This window comes from Electrona antarctica (genome assembly GCF_951216825.1).
Source record: "Electrona antarctica genome assembly, chromosome: 23".
Classification (NCBI taxonomy): domain Eukaryota; kingdom Metazoa; phylum Chordata; class Actinopteri; order Myctophiformes; family Myctophidae; genus Electrona; species Electrona antarctica.
In genome coordinates this window covers 17857105-17877305 of record NC_136804.1, presented here as the reverse complement: position 1 = coordinate 17877305, position 20201 = coordinate 17857105, and the positions used below count along the sequence as shown (strand labels likewise).

Sequence of the window (20201 nt, the reverse complement as noted above, 5' to 3'; positions counted from 1 at the left end):
CTGGTGTCTCCTCCTCACACCGGCCGCTCCTCATTCGATTGCAGTCGTAGGACTACTCTCGGCGATGCTCCGCCGCTCTGCGCTCTCTCCGTTTGTCGACAGTCACTGAACGGAAATCTACGTCTTGGACAACTCTCTCTCGCAAGGCCTTCCCTTTCCTTTTCTGGAGTTCGGACCTCTGTGCCTTCGTGTTGGCTGCGGATATTTGATGATGCGTAATTTTACGCACACTTGGATTGTGAACTGAAGTCGTGTGTGTGTGGGTGTGCGCGCGCGTGCATGTGTGTGTGGATGTGTGTGTGTGTGGGATAGTTTCCAAGGAGCTGCCAGGCGACTGTATTTAACAACCACCAGCATTAGGAGGTGGGCAGCGGAGGATGGAGTAGTGGCGTTTTGTATTTTTCCATTCGAAATGGGACTATTATTCAAACTCTCGTTTTTGTACTGCGTTTTACAAACCTTACCTGGTAAGTTTTTAGTCAACTCAGACACTCTTGTAATTCAAGTTTACGTATATTGGACTGGTGTATATTGAACTGGTAAGCACCAGTTTCGCGTTTTCAGTTGTTGTTTTTTGGTTATCCCCCATATCTGCTGCTAATACCAACACAGGTACGTGTTTCAATTTGTCTGATTATGACAATCAGACAAATTGAAACACCTGTGTTGGTCCATGGCAGGTGTAGGACTACATTTTAAACTCTTGAATACAAAAAAGAAAAGAAAAAGATCCAAACCTTTGCCATGCAGTGAGTGCTACTGTATATATTTCCATGAAATGCAAGTCGCTGGCCATGGTGCTGATTCTCTCTCTCTCTCTCTCTCTCTCTCTCTCTCTCTCTCTCTCTCCCCCCCTCCCCCCTTCCTGTACAGCGCTTGGCGTTGGGGTAGACCCTGCCCTTCACGTCAACCTGTTTGATGAGCTCGACCTCGGGAACTCCTATGCGGGAGTGTATCAAGTTCCGGGCATCCGCAATGAGACCAAAGCCTTCCTCTTCCAAGGTAAGGCTGAAGCCTGAAGTCATTTCTTTCTCGCAAGCTTGCATTTCCGATCTAGATGTTTTGGACCGGTTACGTGGTACTTAACACAAGAGTATACTATATGAAATCAAGTCACAACATTTTGCATTATGTTATAGCCTCATAGCATATAAAGTCATATTTTTTAAGGTTTTCAGGAAATATAAATAAATACATAATTTCTACCTAAGTCAAAAAGTTGACTTAACTAAAATCACTTTCTGCCTAATTAATTTTGGAATGTAACAAGCATTCTGATAGGCTGCTGAGGACATGGGCAATAAGGCACAATGAAGCAGAAGTGTTAGGAGAGTATAGACTTAGGCAGAAATGTCAATTTGGCCAAAAAAGTACTAACGATTTGGCAAACACATGTAGGCAGCTTCTCTGAAATATTTCTGTTGGGCCCTATAGGCTAATATACTTGGTATATGTTATACCAGGAGTGGGCAACTTTGACGATGGAGAGGACCACTATCCACACTCACTCCAGAGGGCCACATTGCATACTGTCGTAGCGTTTTGAGCTTGTAGATCAGCTATTTTTGCTATATTTGAATTGAAATCCAAAAATCAAATGCTTTTGAAATGTCTTTAATTATAGTTATGTTACCTTTATTCATCAACTATAAATACAAATATATTGGACTTAAAAAAGACAATAACATTATTTTTAATAGTAGTCATCAAGCTACTAATTTAGACTGAAGTAATTCAAGCAGGTCATGTTTGCATGTTTGGAAAAAAATATATCGGTATTCCAAAGTTAAGCTGAGGGCCACATTAAGTGAAGGTGGGGGTGTGGCCCCCGGGCCGCATGTTGCCCATGCACATGTATGTGTTATACTGAGGCCTACAAACACTTGCAGTGAGATAAGCTTGATTACATGTGTATTCTGAGATTATAGGTGCATGCGGTGAGGTAAGGCAATATCAGATAGGACGAGGTTCGATAAAGACTAAATTCATGAATCTGCGAGGAGAAATTACACCACGAGACTAGCTACAGGAACAGATAAAACAGAAACTGTTGTGTTTGTAGGCATTATGCCAGGCAGGCTCCTATCTCTACCATGCTCTCTATGCTGTGTGTTGGATGGAAACCTACAGTATATGTGTTTGTTTGTGTAACTATATTGGCATGGCATGAACAGAATTTGTGACGTGGAATAAATCTTGTTTTGACCAGAAATGCCATCTGGGACAAGGAACTGGAGATAAAAGCGATTGAAAGAAACAGATAGAGTGGCCGTGGGTGTACGAGAAATTCAAGATGGCGCGCTCCAGTGTTATTGACAACACCAGCTAGCAACCCAATGCTCGACTCAATCGATCAAAAGCTCTATAAAAGACCAATTAATTAATCCCCGCCATTGGCGCTGGGCCAGATTATTCCAAATGACGCGGATCTCCGCCAAAAGCAGGGAAACATTTAAAGGGCCAAGCCCGAAGGGCCTATGATCCGTTATTGTATTTGTCTGTTTTCTTCTTCTTCTTGGTATATGGTAGAGGCCTATGCCAAACGGTGAGGACGCAAAGCCCACAACCATTGTCCAAAGGGTGGCGGGCACTGGCGGTAAAACACTCAATTGAAAATGCAAACTTTGAACAGGCATAGCTCATGAACCGTGTGACCGTCAGCAATACAACTTTGATACACATTTGCGTCTCCTCCTGCTGAACAACTTTTGTGACTTTTGACCTCTGGCCTTTAGATCACCCACCATTTTGAATTATATGAAAAACATGTTAAAATCTATCTACTCCCGGGATCTTTCATCAAAATTCACGAAAATGTCTACACACAAACCAGACCAATATCTAATGATAATTTGGGGCTTTTGTTTTAGTCGCATGTTTATGACACTTTACAGTATGGTGTGGTGTGGGGGGGGGGGGGGGGGGGGGGGTGCTGGGGGCTGGGGGCTATTGCTATAGCAATCGTTTGAAAATGAAAACCATGATCTGAAATCACTGTGTGTGTGTGTGTGTGTGTGTGTGTGTGTGTGTGTGTGTGTGTGTGTGTGTGTGTGTGTGTGTGTGTGTGTGTGTGTGTGTGTGTGTGTGTGTGTGTGTGTGTGTGTGTGTGTGTGTGTGTGTGTGTGTGTGTGTGTGTGTGTGTGTGTGTGTGTGTGTGTGTGTGTGTGTGTGTGTGTGTGTGTGTGTGTGTGTGTGTGTGTGTGTGTGTGTGTGTGTGTGTGTGTGTGTGTGTGTGGTGTGCGTGCCAGCTGCAATACAAGCAGGGTGACCTAAAGTGGCACTGTTGAGCCTAAAAGGGCCATTCACACTGAGCTCTATAACTATAACTGCAGCCAGCCAGTGGTGTTGTTGAACAGCCTGCACCACTCAATTCACAATGTGATTTTTCTTATTGCTTGGCCCTGTCTTATCGCTGCTTGCTCTCTCTAGGTCGTCCTTTAGCATCTGGCTCACTAGGAGAAACAAAATGCAAGGAGCAGAGTCAGTAGACCCTAAACTCATGGCATAAAAGGACTGATAGCAGCTCGTCTCAGAATCGAATTTGCCTACTGATTATCTGTCTAGAACAATTTATTGAGATGTGGGGGCATGAGAACCTCTTGTGTATCATTGAGCAAGAGTCACTGGTTTTATCTCTTTAGGAAAGAAAAATAAATAAAATAAGAAAATAAAATGTTTTTTAATATTATTGTGAGTACCCAAAGCATGTAATTTCTAGAAATGTCCTGAAGATTATTTGAGTGTACACAAAATATTAAATAAAGGCTTCGTTAAAGGTCTCTCCATCGTCGCTTCCAGTCATCCCGGTTCTCCATACATCTGGCTCCGTACTTTGCGCTCCTGCATCGTTCTTGAGTACATCCACATTAGTGTGGGACGTCCTCGTGAACGATGCCCATGTGTTGGCCTTTGGCAGTGTCCTGCTAGTCACATTCTCCTGCTAGTCTCATTCTCCTGCAGCTATATTTTACGTTATTATTTTTATAGAATAGCAAAATTTGCTGATCCTCAAGCTCACAGCACGTTGCATATACTGTATGTATATAGGCTATCTTTGCTATACTTCTGTGTGACCATAATATGGCAAAGTAGGGCATTCATTTAAACATTTAAATATGGAGATATGAGGTTTCTGCGTGACATCAACGATATCCATTTTATCATTGATTGCTTCATTGATAATATGACCCATTCATTGATTGAATGATTCACAGATTCTTTCATCTCTCCAGACACTTACTCCACCACAGCAAAATCCCAATAGTTCATTTAACTCTGACCCTGTGTGGGTCAGTTTACAATATGATGGTCTTCACATTGTACAGTAAAATGTATCAATTTGTAACTCATAGAGTCAGTGTATAAATGTAACATTTGTTCCTTTAATCTTCATTTCACAAAATGGTTCGCTACGGGGAGCGCCCATACTGTGCCACTACTCTTTTCCCCAAAACATTCAGTCGTCGTCTTTATTTTGACTTATTTTGATCTCACATCTTCCTTCCTCTAGACCCTGCTGCCCCCTCTCGCTTCGCTCTATGCTGGAATATCAATATTCCAATATTATCAACCCCCCATCTCTCTCTCTCTCTCTCTCTCTCTCTCTCTCTCTCTCTCTCTCTCTCTCTCTCTCTCTCTCGTCAGACTTTATCAGATTACAATCTATCTCTCTCTATCTCTGTTCTGTCAGTCAGTCTCTCTCTCTCTCTCTGTCTCTCCCTCCCCTCTCATATATATCATCCACATCTCTCCCGCCCTTCTCCTCCTCTCTACAGTCCAATCTCTCTGTCCCATCTTCTTATATTATCACATTCATTCAACCTCTCTCTCTCTCTCTCTCTCTCTCTCTCTCTCTCTGCTGTTTCTCCATCTCACCCTCTCCACGTCTCGCCCGTTCTCTACCTCTTTTCCAGCACTGCCCCCCTTCTGTCGTCCGTATGTCTTCTCCCCTCTTCTCCCTCTCTCTCATCTTCTCTCGCTCTCATCTATTGGTCTCTCTCTCTCTCTCTCTCTCTCTCTCTCTCTCTCTCTCTCTCTCTCTCTCTCTCTCTCTCTCTCTCTCGTGTGTGTGGAGCCATTAGCATTCATTCATAGCTCCTCTGTGTGTCTCAGGAGAAGCAGAACAAAGGCTGTGAGGTCTCAGTATGCTGAGCCTCTCCGCCTAATCAGCACCATTGGGTGGGGGGTGCTCCATTCATCTTGCTTGTCATTCCTCCTCTCCCCTCCTCTCCTATTCTTCCCTCTCCTCTCCTACCCTCACATCTTTCCCCTTTCTCTTGCCTTTTCAAACACTTTTTGGTGTCATGAATGCATTCCTTAATTCCCTCTCTCTCTCTTGCACTTTTTGGGTTTTTTCATTATTATCTTGGCTTCTCAGTCTCTCTCTCTCTCTCTCTCTCTCTCTCTCTCTCTCTCTCTCTCTCCCCCCCACCACTTTTTCCTCTATTTGTATCTGTTTCATCCTGGCACCACTCCATCCCGTCCCGTCCCCTTCTATTTCAATCCATATCCACCTCTGCACCATCCCCTTCTTCCACATATCTGTCATTATGATCTGTAAAAGAAATAACAGGGATATGTGTGTTTGGTGATAGAAGCCACATGCAGCTGCTTCAGTCTTGTGCAGTAAAAGGTGTTTCTAGATACACCCTCGACCCGTCCCTTCATTACGCACAAGAAGACATGTCGATCAGACTTCTGTCTTAGTCAGCGATGTGGTCCTCTCTGAATGTCTCTCTTTCTCTCTGTCTCTCTCTCTCTCTCTCTCTCTCTCTCTCTCTCTCTCTCTCACACACACACACACACACACACACACACACACACACACACACACACACACACACACACACACACACACACACACACCTTTTTATTTCTCGTTCTCTCACACACGTACACCCTCACATGCACACGCGCACCACACCCATGCACACCCATTCTCTCTCTCTCTCTCTCTCTCTCTCTCTCTCATTCCTGCTTATCCAGCTGGCTCACTCCAATTAGATAACAAAGGCATTAGGTGGGAGGCAACAGGGAGCTGATCGGGGCAGTTTTTTGGTTGGCTGGTTGAGCCTGAATCGTCAAAATGCCTCTTCTTGTATGCGGCATGTGGATTTGGATTGTTACGGTTATACGGTTGTATAGGCTACTTGAGTTTGAATTCAAAATGAACCTGAAGCCATCTTGGGCCATGCTGTGTACAATCTTAGGGGTTAATTTAACACAGAGCGTCAATGTTTGACAGATTGATAGCAGTGCACCCAGCAATTGGGAGTTTCAGTTTCCTTGTGTGTGAAGAAACATTTTCACATGGACTTCATTCAGTGTAGTTTCCAATAAAAGTCTACAATTAATTGCGTTTGACCACTATAGACCTGGCCTCGCTATTTTGGTCTTGACATTATAGGCGGAAAATGTTGAACAGGGCCACCCGTCAAAAAAGTTAATTTACGTCTCGGAGGTACCGAGTGGGGGGGGGGGGGGGGGGGGGGGGGTGGTTGGACTGAGGGGGCTGGGGGGGTGCTCAGTCGACTGAAGGTGACTTCGCAACGCTTGGAATGGTGACTCACTGGCTTTAGCTCTCGGCGGTGCTTTACGTGGCTCAAGTCACCTTCAGGCGGCGGGCCTCCTTAGGTGAATCTAAAATGACACGGGTTCCCAGGTTTGGGAATGCAATGGGTTAACTTAACTGTTATTTATTGTATGCCTTTCCTCTGAAGGGGAACTGGATGCAGGTACTGTAGATCACTGGTTCCCAAGTCTGTGACTCATTTGTGGGTCACAGACCAAATTGTAGTATGGGTCATTTAAACTTTTATTTTAAAGGTAGGCCTATAATAATTGTATACATTTTAAAACAAATTTAAAAAAATCCATGAATTAAAAAAATAAATAATTAAGAAGTAGTGAAAATAGCCGATTTATAAGCTCACAGCGTGAGCTTGTAGATCTGCTATTTTCACTACTCCCGGGCAAATGTCTAAGCTCTCTTTTGGGTCACGGGCTAAAACAGTTTGAGAACCACTACTGTCCTTCTCTTTATGTCATTGTCCTCTCTCTCTCTCTCTCTCTGTCAACTTCAACTTCATTGTCACAACTCACAGCACATGGGCTTACAGGCATACATTTTTGTTTGGAGCGCATCGTTTGTTGTTTTCAGGAAAGGGGAGAATAATATCATGTATTCCTGACTTACAAAATTATAGCAACAGATATAGAACATATAGACCTTGTGCATAATCTCTTGTGACATCATTAAGCTGTGTGTGTGTGTGTGTGTGTGTGTGTGTGTGTGTGTGTGTGTGTGTGTGTGTGTGTGTGTGTGTGTGTGTGTGTGTGTGTGTGTGTGTGTGTGTGTGTGTGTGTGTGTGTGTGTGTGTGTGTGTACAAAGAGAGTGTACAAATGGAACCCCATTTGTACACGCTCAGAGTTAGATTAACATTGATTGAGAATCAATGTAGAGCCATAAAAATCTTGGCATATATTTTCAAATGGGGGTCCGCAGGCTAATGAGTGTCATTTTGGGGGTCCTTGACATGAAAAAGTTTGGGAACCCCTGGCCTACATTACATATTTCATTACATACAGTATGCATGTTTACATTTATGACACTCACGCACGCACACGCATACGCACACACACATATACATGCGCCTGCACACACATATAGTGTACCTCCTTACTGTAGTGTACACAAACAAGCTACACATAGCACACCCTTCAAAGAAGAGGTTATATCCGTTATGCAACTGTGAGCATTCTATCATCAGCATAGAGCAGCACCTACTGTAGTTAAACCACTGTACTGCTCCTGAATGAAGGTCAAAATAACTCTCTCTCTCTCTCTCTCTCTCTCTCTCTCTCTCTCTCTCTCTCTCTCTCTCTCTCTCTCTCTCTCTCTCTCTCTCTCTCTCTCTCTCTCTCTCACACACACTCTCTCTCTGTCTCGCTATCTCTCACTCTCACTCTCACTCTCTCTCATCCTCATCCTCATAAGTGAATTCCACTCTGCAAGTGCATGCATACTCTCCATCAAACAGGGGACAGGCCCCCCAAGATTTCAAACTGGCCAAAGTAACCCCCCTGCACAAGAAAGGGAGCAAATTAGACCCGGCAACTACCGCCCTATTTCTATTCTTAGTTCCATCTCGAAAGTGATGGAAAAAAATCCCACTCCACTGACGCATGCCTCCTATTTAAGTGACCACATCAAACAAGAGGTGGATGCTGGTAAATACTGCGGCTTGGTCAAGCTGGACCTCCAAAAGGCGTTTGACACCGTTAACCACTCCATACTGGTTAACAAGCAAGCTTTGATAGCACATCAGTGAACTGGATGCAATCCTACCTGGAGGGGAGAGAACAGATGGTGGAGGTGAACGGAACAATGTCCCCCCCCCCCTCCCAGTGAGCTGTGGCGTTCCACAAGGAAGCATGCTAGGCCCTTTACTGTTCCTAATTTATATAAACGACATGACATCAGCTTGTGACTGCAACTTGTTCCTGTTCGCAGATGACCCAGCACTGCTGGTCTCGGACAGGAACAAACTGCAGGTTGAAAAGGCCCACAGCTCTGAACTCGGTAGAATCTGCACCTGGCTCACGGATAACAAACTATCCTTACACCTGGGAAAAACTGAATCCATTCTTTTTGGATCAAGCAGTAAAGTCAGCAAGGCAGATGGCTTCTTGATTAGAGTGGGTGACAGTATTATCACACGAAAAGAGTAAATTACCTACCTAGGGTCCATCCTGGAGGCAAATCTTTCCGGTGATAAAATGGCCACCAACGTAATCAAAAAAGTCAACCAAAGAACAAGATTCCTATACAGGATCTCCTCACTGGTCGACAAAAACACCTTGAAGACCCTAACAGGAGCCCTCGTACAAGGTTTCTTCGACTATGCATGCACCTCTTGGTACCACAGCAGGCCCTTAAAACAAGGCTCCAGACTTCCCAAAACAAACTGGTCAGGCTTCCACTTGGCCTCTCTCCCCGAACCCACCTCATCCCTGCCCACTTTGACAGGCTTCGATACACTACCAAGATACCCATGTACCTGTCTAAATACTTCCGTAATGTCAATGAAGTCCACACCCACAACAGCAGAGGGAGCGCAACAAACCATGTGGAACCCGGATTCGGCACTAACAAGGGACTAAATTAATTTCGCTCCTATGCCACCAAAATGTGGAACACCCTACCAACAGTCATTAAGACATGCGAATCCCTTGACTCCTTCAAAGCCGCTCTCAAAGGGCACCTACGGATGGCTGCAATTCAAAACTGGCCCTCGTAAAATCTGAATCCACCCACTCCCTTTTTCTCCTCACCCTATGTTTTTTCCCATTTTACTTCTATGATTTCCTGTTTTTGGCTATATAGAAGTGTATATTTGTAGCCTATGTCTAAATGTTGAAATTGAAAACGGTGGGCCCTATTGTAAACAAGTGTAATGCTTTTAAGGTGTCGTCCACTCACAGTTAACAGTTTTTGTATTGAGTTGTGCTTGAAATGTACTGTAATTCTGCAAACTGTTAATAAATACTTCAATCAATCAATCAATGCACATACTGTAAATGCACATACTGTACACTCACACATGAAGGTATCTAACACACTCAATAGAGAGCATTAGTGTGGTACATGTGAATGTGATACACATGCACACACGCACGTGTCCTCTCTTGTGCCCTTGATGCTATCTGCTAACAGGGCTGATCAGGTTACTGCTGCAAACACACACACACACACACACACACGCACACGCACACTCACACTCACTCCATAACTAGAAGAACCCATCAATGCAGTGCTATATGCATGCCCTCATGCGTGCACACCGTACGGGGCATGCATGCACTTTCTCTCTGAACCCTACCCCCCCCCCCCCCCTTTCCTTCCCCTTTTTCGCGTTCTGTCCGTCCTCTCCCCGTACTGTCGTCCTCCCCTACGTCCTCTGCTTTCCATTCGTGCTAGTGGTATAGCAGGCCTCAGTCGGAAGTAAGCGCCAGTATACTGTGTGTTATGTTCTGTGTGCCAGGGAGGGAGACAGATGGACAAGGTGGGTAGCGGCTAGAGGCATTACTCATCATATCATGGAGAGAGCCTGGCCAGAACGCCTTACATAACAAAGCGCCAGAGAACCCCAGCATGGCCGCCGCTCTGTTTTTCGGAGGGCGGAGATGGTTAACATGTGCGAGAGGCGCCGGGCTCTGCACGGCTGGCGGCTTCTGTGTGCCGTGTTCTGCGACCGTGTTCATTTCGTCGACTGAAACTATGACGAAAAAATAGTCCGTCGATTACTTTTTTTTCACTGATGAAAACTAAATAAAAACTAAGCTATGATGACTAAAGCGATAAGACTAAATGTATTGACAGTTTTCGTCAACAAATAAAAACTACTGTACAATAAAATGTTAGGGAGGGTCTTATAGTGGAGAAGAGATCCAGTAGAACTAAAAGGCAAGTCATTTTATGTTTGGTTGTGCTTGGCGGTTGCATATATATATATAGCAGATCTACAAGCTCTCTGCTGTTACGTGTTGTGAGCTTATACTGTAGATCGGCTATTTTCAGCATTTAACCAAGTATAAAATCCATTACGTCAAGGCCTGTGATTTTGTCGACAACAATGTATTTTGGCAGGCCGTAAGACTAAAATATTACGATATTTAGTCGACTAAAACCAAAACATTCAGATGACTATAAATTACTAAAACTAAATAGAGTTGTATACGTTTCTTTGAGATAGCAAAACAACTCTTGATATACAAGTGATCTTAAACTATTCTATTCCATTGCACTACTATGAAGAGCGTACAAATACTACTACTACTACTACTAATACTGGAGTATTACAGCATTTTATCGATTGATTGAATACTTTATTTTAACAAGTTTGTTGACAGTACATGTAGTAGACTACAGTCCAGGTTTATTTATAGAAAATGGCGGTGAGAGTGGTGGGGGCAGGAGACAAACCAGGAGCCACTACCAAGGCGTTCCTTCTACTAAGTCCAATTGTATTTTGTGGTCAGCCATTCTTTTAGTTCGGGTAGGAAATCGAGTCAGAGTACAGAAATACTAGAGAGAGACATATTTCCCACAGTAAAATGTAACTCTGAAGGTACTTAGTAGGGTTGTCCCGATCTGATCACGTGATCGGAAATCGGAGCCGATCACCTCATATTCAAGTGATCGGAATCGGATCGGGACCAAAAAAACGTGACAACGGTACATCCCTAGTATCGATATTATCTATATCATGATATTTGTACACTCTCTGAGTTACAGACCCATAAGGGTCCATTTGGTTCCTAATTATCATTTAACACACACACACACACACACACACACACACACACACACACACACACACACACACACACACACACACACACAGCTTAATGATGTCACAAGAGATTATGCACAAGGTCTATATGTTCTATATCTGTTGCTATAATTTTGTAAGTCAGGAATACAGGATATTATTCTTCCCTTTCCTGAAAACAACAATTGTCTATTGTCTGTGATTTTGGATATTGTACTATTGTGAAGTGTTCTATAAAAAAATCACACCTGTGTGAACTGAGTGGTGCAAATCTCCCCCCCCCCCTCTCTCTCTCATTAGCAGGCAACAGTGCAGCACTATCTCTTTCTGTTTCTGGCACAACAACGCCACTTTTGGTACTCATTGGTACTGGTGCTCATAGTCACACACAAACACGGTTGAACACACGGTTGAACACACGGTTGACACGGACATTGCTGTTCCTTGGAGTGGTTGCACCACTCAAAAATATAAATATCGGATCGTGAATCATCGGTATCGGCAGATACTCAAAATCAAATGATCGGAATCGGATCGGGAGCAAAACAAACGGGACATACTAGGGACATCCCTAGTACTTAGTTTTCCTGCGGATATAAACTCCTATGTCGAAGTTCTCATTCATGTCCATCAGCTTGGTCAAATGTAATTCCTTTTTGTGACATTTGAAAAGGTTTGATGAACAATTGCCTGAATAATAAAAACCACAGTGACGGTGGAGGAGGCTGTGCAAGGTTTCAACCCCTGGGGTTCAATATCTCGATGAAGACACTAATGGCTCTGTCATGATGCCAAAACCTTTCAATTCTCAGACAACCTGCTCTATCTCCTGAGTCACTGCCACGTCAAAGGAATCCTCCTGCCCTCTCCTTCATTCAGATGCGTGCGTGCGTGCGTGCGTGCGTGCGTGCGTGCGTGCGTGCGTGCGTGCGTGCGTGCGTGCGTGCGTGCGTGCGTGCGTGCGGGCGGGCGGGCGTGCGTGCGTGCGTCCGTCCGTGCGTCCACAGCTAATTTCGCCAACTAGTAGGTAGGTAGGCCATCGCATTTCTTGTTCGATTACCTCACAACTCTGCCAATTCGTCCACATTTTCATGTTTCCTGACTTTATAATCCATCATAATGTATTCAAGTGGCACTTTCTTCTTAGTGGGAAACCTTGTACATATAGGACACACACCACGTATTTATTCCACATATTTATACTGTACAACACCGATGAGAAGTTTACCAGCAGGTAATATCATGCTAAATAATAACTTATAAAATAATGACATGCAGTATTGCCATTATTTGATCTTGTACCATACACAGTATAGGCTACTTAACACTTGTTTATGGTACAACCTCTGTGGCTATATATTAAATGCTTTGGGGTTTGTGCTTTCAAAAGATTTGAAAAAAGAACGACATGCACATTGTGGCTGACAATTTGTGCATTGCAGGTGCATTTACATGCCATTGTTCTCACTGTGATCAGTATTTCGAACATGATGGGGAATAATTTCAAATGGAATATTGTCCTGGTCTTTTCAATATCTTTGATAAAATTGTTCTTAGATGTGAAGCCTGCAGTCTTTGAAAAAGCGTTGAAAAGTCTTCTAAAGTGAGAGGGTGTCAGTCTATTAGAAGTCTTTGGGAGGCATCAAACACCATACCTGCAACTTAAATCCACCAATTTGATTTGTTCTTGAGTTGGCTACATGCTGTGCATGTCTGGAAATTTCCATTTATATCCTTTTTCAGTTGTCCCCTCACAGAGAGGGCCATATTTCCTGCCTAAGTACTACTACACCTCATGCAGTGTTAATGGTGTAATTTAAGTTTAGTGTCACCTGTACTAATGAATGACGCTGATTTAAATAGACATTCCTTTGTTGGAAATCGGTGATTGAAATGAGGGTATACAGTATTTTTTTTTAATTATTATTATTCTTATTTATTTATTTATTTATTTATTTATTTATTTATTATATCAAAACTCTGCACTGGCCAGTTCAAAACCTTAAAAATGCAACTACTTAGACACATACACCCTTTAAATTACTCTTTCAAAGCAGCACTACAGTACATAATCATATACTCATAATTCAATGAACACAAAAATAGAAAGGCTTATTTATTTTATCAGAGGGGCAGCTGGTCTGTGTGGACTGACCTTTTGACACAGTGGCTAGACAGAGTAGGCTAGCTTGCTGCCAGTGCCATGATGTGCTTAAGCCAGCTTCCTCCTTATAATAACACACCTCTTTGTTTGTGTGGCCCCCGGGCATCACATGCGGCCCCCACCTTCACTTAATGTGGCCCTCAGGTTAATATCAGAATACTGAGATATTATTGATTTCAGCTGTTTACAATTCCAAACATGCAAACATGACCCGCTTTAATTTCTTAAAGACTAGTATTAAAATGTTATTGTCTTTTTTATGTCCAATATATTTGTATTTAGTTCATAAAGGTAACATAACTATAACTAAATTAATTTGAAATAAAATAAAAAAGGTTACTTTTCAGAATTCCAATTCAAAAATAGAAAAAGAATATTCAGGATTTCAATTCAAATATAGCAAAAATAGCCAATCTACAAGGCTATTTTAGATATAATATGCAATATCTAATTGCATATATGCAATGTGGCCCTCTGGAGTGAGTGTGGAAATATAGTGGCCCTCTCCATCGTCAAAGTTGGTTGTGTAGTTGTGCATGGGTCATTCTTTTTACTCAATTGGCTTGGGAGTCCAGAACATGGAGCGATGTTGTTTGGTAAAAGTAGTGGTAATAATAAGGGCATCTGCGATGTCGTTTGTAGTGGGCCGGTCTGAGCCAACATGTCAGGGCCGAATTTGAGTCCCAGTCAGCCCGGAGCTTATTTCTCAAACCGCACTGATCAGTGGCAAATCTCCTGTGCACACGGCCAGTAAGCCACAGAAGTATTTGGGTGCCAAAGAGGCTCTGATCAGGTTGAAACCTTGCCCAAATGCAGAGTCAAACGTCACAGATATAGACGACTGACGTTATAGACGATAATTGGTTTGAGAAAAGAGGAGTAAATGGTATAAAACAAAGTTATATAGATTGATGAATCCAGACCCGGTCCAGCATAGCCCGGTGGAAATGAATGCCCAATACATACTTGGTTGCACAGCGTGCTGCACGCCGAAAATAGCCACTCTACTTCTCAAAAAGCTGTGAGCTTGTACTGTAGATCGGCTATTTTTTTGGTGCCACAACAACACCAGCACGCAACTAAGTATAAATCACCCGGGCCGTAACATTGTCCCAGGTGATGCTCTGGTCTGTCCTACAACAGCATCATGCATTGTACCCAGAAATGTGGTTATGTGTGCGGTATTGTATTGTAGGGACCTAGGGGTGGCGTGGTGATGGAGAGCTCCTTGCAGACTAATGGCGCCACACAAAGTGCTATTTGCCCGGCGCTGCCTGGGGACATTCACAAACGGCCCTTTGTCCGATAACATTTTGGCTCCCGACACCTGGTTTTAGATAGATTGAATCCAGCTTCATTGATGAAAATGAATGTGCCTGTGCTGCTGCATCAACGTCTAAGGCAGAAAATTCACTGTACCATGAATATGGTGTAACTCAAGACTACACACAGGACTCCAATGTCGACATTTTCATGTCAATGACCCCCAAATTGATAGTTTTTGTAACAAGATTTACTACAAGATCTACATTGTTTGAAAATAGATGATCTACAAGCATTTTGTTAGGTGGGGGTTCAGACATTATAGGTTTGGTTAGGCAAGGCAGATCCTAACCTTGCTCCGCCAGATTGCGGCAGTATTGAGTTCACCAGTTCCCTCCTCCTGCCTGCATCTGGGATCTCTCAAGCAGAAACGATGAACCCAGAAGCAGCGGGGCAAACATTGGATATCTCCATAATAATTTCGAGTTGTAGTCTTGTTAGGTTGTGTTTACATTTGCGCTGTGGCAGCGCTTCAATATGTCATAAGTCTCGCTTTCAGACAGACAGCCCACCCCCCACCCCACCTATAGTGACAATAGGGCACTGGACACAATCTACTGCCATGGCTGTATTACCGTATTCATTAAGACATACTTGCACACAGTGTACTGTCATAGCAAAGCTTTGACTCAGTGGCAATTTCATAATCACCAAAACATTCAGTTTAACAGTGTCAGAGACATACCAGTAACTAAATATAAATACAACTTAGATACGTACATAATATACTCTATGCACCATGTCATTTATTACAAATCTCTTTTGTTTTGAATCTTTTGTGTAATTCCAGCCTCACTAGTTATTCCGAAAAGCGTCTGGCAGCCTTTGTGTCTTCTCACATCCTGCTGTCCTGACCTACTGGCAGTGGGTGATCCAGCGTTTATTTATAGCGTGCTGCATGCTGAGAGAAGCCAACACGGAACGTCTGAGGCTGAGAGGCCTGGCACCGACCACACTCTGGGTCAATACTGCGCAGACGGCACCAGCATCTACTTAGGGCTGGTGTGTGTGTGTGTGCCTCATCCATGCTAATATTAGCTTTCAGTTAATACTTACTTAATGTATATCTTGAAATATCAAGCAAATGTTTGTAGGGGAGAACGGGGTAAGATGAGCCAGCGTTTAAGTTGAACCACCCCCTTTATCTAGAAAACTAGAAACCTGTGTTACCATGTGACCTTAAATCTAGTAAGCATCCATAATTTACACCTGGCTGTGAAGTTGGGAAGCGCATGGGGAAAGTAGAAAACATTATTTTACACAAAAAACTGTTTTTTGTCGGTCAAAGTAAAATTTCGACACATCATGTAAAATGACTGTTATACAAAGCAAAATGTACCTAGGTCTAAAATGTAATATCATACACGTTGATGATTTGCCAATGGATAGAACCATGTGAATCATTTAGCAATTAAATTGTCTGAAGTAAATTATTCTAGTCATTGTTTTCTAATGGTGGCTATGGGTAAGATGAGCCAATGTCCGGGGGTAAATTGAGTCAATAGGAATCACTATTCATATTTTTGTATTACTCAAATTATACTGAATGACCTTTAATTTGTATGTACATACTCATTTAAGAGAAGTTTGCAATATTGTATTAACAATATTGCAAATATAAGGTTCTGAATAACAAACTTTATTTAATTGTCTTAATATTGTTTAAATAATAAATAAACAAATAAATAAGACTATTTGCAAAAGGGAAAACTGTTATTATATTATTATTGATAAGTGAACACATTATCTGTTCAAGTTTAAGCTTTTAACATTCAAATATCATGTGGTTCGACTTGCCCCTCGACTTGGATCAACTTACCCCTTACCTGGGGCAAATTGACCTTTTAAAAAGGTCATATTTTCATGGCCCTTTGTCATAGATGCTTACTCATCATTTCAATTGATAGAAGACATCCTGAAATATGGGTAGATCATTAGATTTTACTGCCATCTCATTTTGCCTTGCTTCCAGGACAACTTAAGCAAAAAGTGGTTCATCTTACCCCGTACAAGCATGCTTGTTTTCAGTAAATGGTGCATTTGTACAGCGCCTTCATTCAAGGCACTGTACAACAAACATGTTCAGCCATTCACAAGCACACACATTCACCCATTCACATTTAACATCTTTATTTGAGTTCACATTTAACAAGAAGTTGAATTGAACATAGTACCGTAGATGCGCAAACTTGGAAAACTCAACAAGGACTGTTTCAGGAGGATACAGATCACGGGTACATGCAGGAAGCATCGCCTCCTCCATATACTGCTTTCTGCGTTGCTTTCGTAACTCGCCCTGCGGTCGAGTTCCTGCAGCATCGCAGGCGTGCATTAATGACGTTAAATATTGCTTAATTGTGCTCTCCTCTTTATAGACGAATCCACATAGGGGTGCCCTGGGCGCGGCCATTACTGAGGTGTACCATTTAACTGATTAGCTACATCTGCCCTACAGGGCACTGCTCCATGGATTTAGTGCCCTGTAGGCCAGGTGTAATCTGTTAATGGTAACCTCAGTAATGGCTGCGCCCAGGGCACCCCTCTGTGGATTCGAATCCATGGAGCTATAACAGTTGCATCTGTGTCTGCAAGAACCCATAGTAGCACTCAGCCTCCTACAGTGACATTCTGTGGACAGGGATTTATGCTGTTGTGTGGCCATTCTCATGCATGTTTCTCTGGCATTATTGTATGCATGGACTGACGAAGAACATGTTTCACTTTTCCCAAATTTAAGCTGTTTAGTGTTTACGGTAGGTTATTCATCATTTTGACACTGCGGCTATGGGATCTATAGTCCCCGCCGGGTAGTCAAGATGTCCAATTGTCTTTATTCAGACTGCAGCCATCTTGCAAGGTGCTACCTAGTTGTGTGTTTTTCATAAAAATCCACCGTAGACATTTTATGAGCTACTTCCTGTCAAGAAATTCCTTGCATGTGATTTTTTTCTAATTGTTGGAGTTTGGAAACGCTCGTTGAATATCACTCAACGGCCCATACGTACCACCTGTTTTTAATGTATAGTGCAGCAGGCAGCAGGAGGTTGCTTTACTGATAACGAGCACTTCCATACTCTGATACTTAGAAAATAATCATCTGCAAGGAATTTCTTGACAGGAAGTAGCTCATAACATGTCTACGGTGGATTTTTATGAAACAATTCAAGCTTTTCCTACAGCTGCAATGTTGGTGAGTTTGACGTTGTTAATAATTAGATAGGAGTTTTCTGTTTGGATGAATGGGCTGTCTATGGGAGTAGCACCTAGGTAGCACCTTGAATGGGCTGTCTATGGGAGTAGCACCTAGGTAGCACCTTGCTGGCAAGATGGCTGCGCTCTGAATATAGACAATGGCCAGCTGGTGAGTGAGTGGCAAATAGTTTTACTCCTTTAAATATCTGACAGCTACTACTGTAGTGTTACTTTGCAGATTTAGATGACAAAACGTGCATTTTACTCATGTAAAAAAAAAAGAGAAAATGGTGTGTGTGATCCTTCTCATTGAGAGTTTGAGAGCAGATTAGAGACGACGTGGCCGTGGTGGTGAGGCACTTGACACTAGTTAGTCTGCCTGGCATGGGTTGTGTCTCTGGCTGTGATACCCCTGCAGCTCTGTGTGTGTGTGTGTGTGTGTGTGTGTGTGTGTGTGTGTGTGTGTGTGTGTGTGTGTGTGTGTGTGTGTGTGTGTGTGTGTGTGTGTGTGTGTGTGTGTGTGTGTGTGTGTGTGTGTGTGTGTGTGTGTGTGTGTGTGTGTGTGTGTGTTTGTAAGCATACACGCTGCACACGTGTGTGTGTCTCCAAGCCGCGGGTGGGTAGTGTCCCCATCAATCCATATGGACATTTGTCAGTTAAGTCAAGACAGATGGCTTGTGAAATCTCTCTCTCTCTCTCTGTGTAGTATTCATGTCCGCACAATGATAACACGGTTTCATCATCATGTTATGTTCACATTTGTTAACTACAAGCACTGTGGAATTTTTTTTTGCTAAATGCTCTATTGCAATGGCCATCTGTGATAAGAATCGTTATCACTTATTCTACGGGCTGGTTGACTTGTTGTGACAAGATGAAAGTGGCCAGGTGCCTCTTTGTAAAACATTCAACAGACGTATTATTGACGTTCTGAAAACGGTCCTGTTTCGCAAAAAGACATCGTTTTTTATGACAAGGCGACCACTGTTTTTCCAACATCTGTCCCAGGGACCGCCAAGGGTCCAAATGGGTCTTTACGAGTCTCTAGCTTTTCGTGAAGTTTTCTGAAAAGGCTATGTTTCTATGTCAGTCGTTCTTCGATTTTTCAAAAATAGCAGACCTATGAGCTTGTACTGTAGATCTGCTATTTTTCAATAGCTAAAGCATAACATAATGCTAACACCAAAAGGGGTTCCCGCCCAAAATGGGTTAACCCATTAAAACCGAGAAAGCAACTGTTTCACTTCACAGATTTTAGCGTTGGCTATTATAAAATAGCAGATATACAAGCTTCACAGAAGGCATTTTGTAGATCCATCTGCATATCAAACTGGCGGGCATTAATTGAGAATCACTGCTCTTTCATGATTGGTTAAATAAACCAACAGCATGTCTACATTGTTTTTGATTGATTGATTGAAAATCACTCAGGGAGTGCAACAAACCATGTAATAATAATAATAATAATAAAACTTTATTTGTATAGCACCTTTCATGACATGAAATGCAGCTCAGTGCTTTACAGAGCAATGAAGAGAGAAAAAAAAGAAAAGAAAAGCAAGGCATAAACATTAAAAAACAAGAGCAGTAATGCAATACAGTGAGGACATGAATAACAAAAAAAATAAAAAAACAAATCAATTAAAAGCAAGGGTGTAGAAGTGGGTCTTGAGCTGTGCTTTAAAAATGTTTACAGAGGTTGCCTGTCGAAGGTACAGTGGGAGTTTGTTCCACGCCGTCGGCCCGTAGAAGCAAAAAGCTGCTTCCCCGTATTTTTTAGTTGCCATTTTTTTAGGCAAAGCGAGCAGGCCAGCAGTGGAATACCTTAGGGGGCGGTTTGGGACATATTTAGGCAGGCAGTCATGTAGGTAGGAAGGTGCGAGACCATTGAGAGCTTTATAAACATTAAAATAATTTTAAAATCAATCCTAAAAACAATCGGAATGAAGCCAAAACTGGAGTAATATGTTCTCTCATCTTAGTTCTAGTTAAAACTCTGGCTGCTGCATTTTGGACAAGTTGTAATCTGTAATCTTGTTTTCTTAGGCAGTCCAGAAAAAAGTGCATTGCAGTAATCAAGCCGAGAAAAAACAAAGGCGTGGATTAGCGTTTTTGCGTTTTTGCATGTACAACCCAGATTCGGCACAAACAAGGGACTAAATTCTTTTCGCTCCTATGCCACCAAAAT

At 42.6% G+C, this 20201-nt stretch overlaps 1 protein-coding gene across 1 annotated transcript in view; it reads left to right on the top strand.

Annotated features, from left to right (window-relative positions):
* The first annotated feature begins 317 nt into the window (after positions 1-317).
* Positions 318-20201, top strand: part of nell2b (neural EGFL like 2b) — a 100915-nt gene continuing 81031 nt past the window's right edge. The window contains exons 1-2 of the mRNA XM_079494019.1: positions 318-467; positions 874-1002. Of these exons, the coding sequence (XP_079350145.1) occupies positions 413-467; positions 874-1002 (184 nt within the window). The 5' untranslated portion in view covers positions 318-412. The remainder of the gene's footprint in view (positions 468-873; positions 1003-20201) is intronic.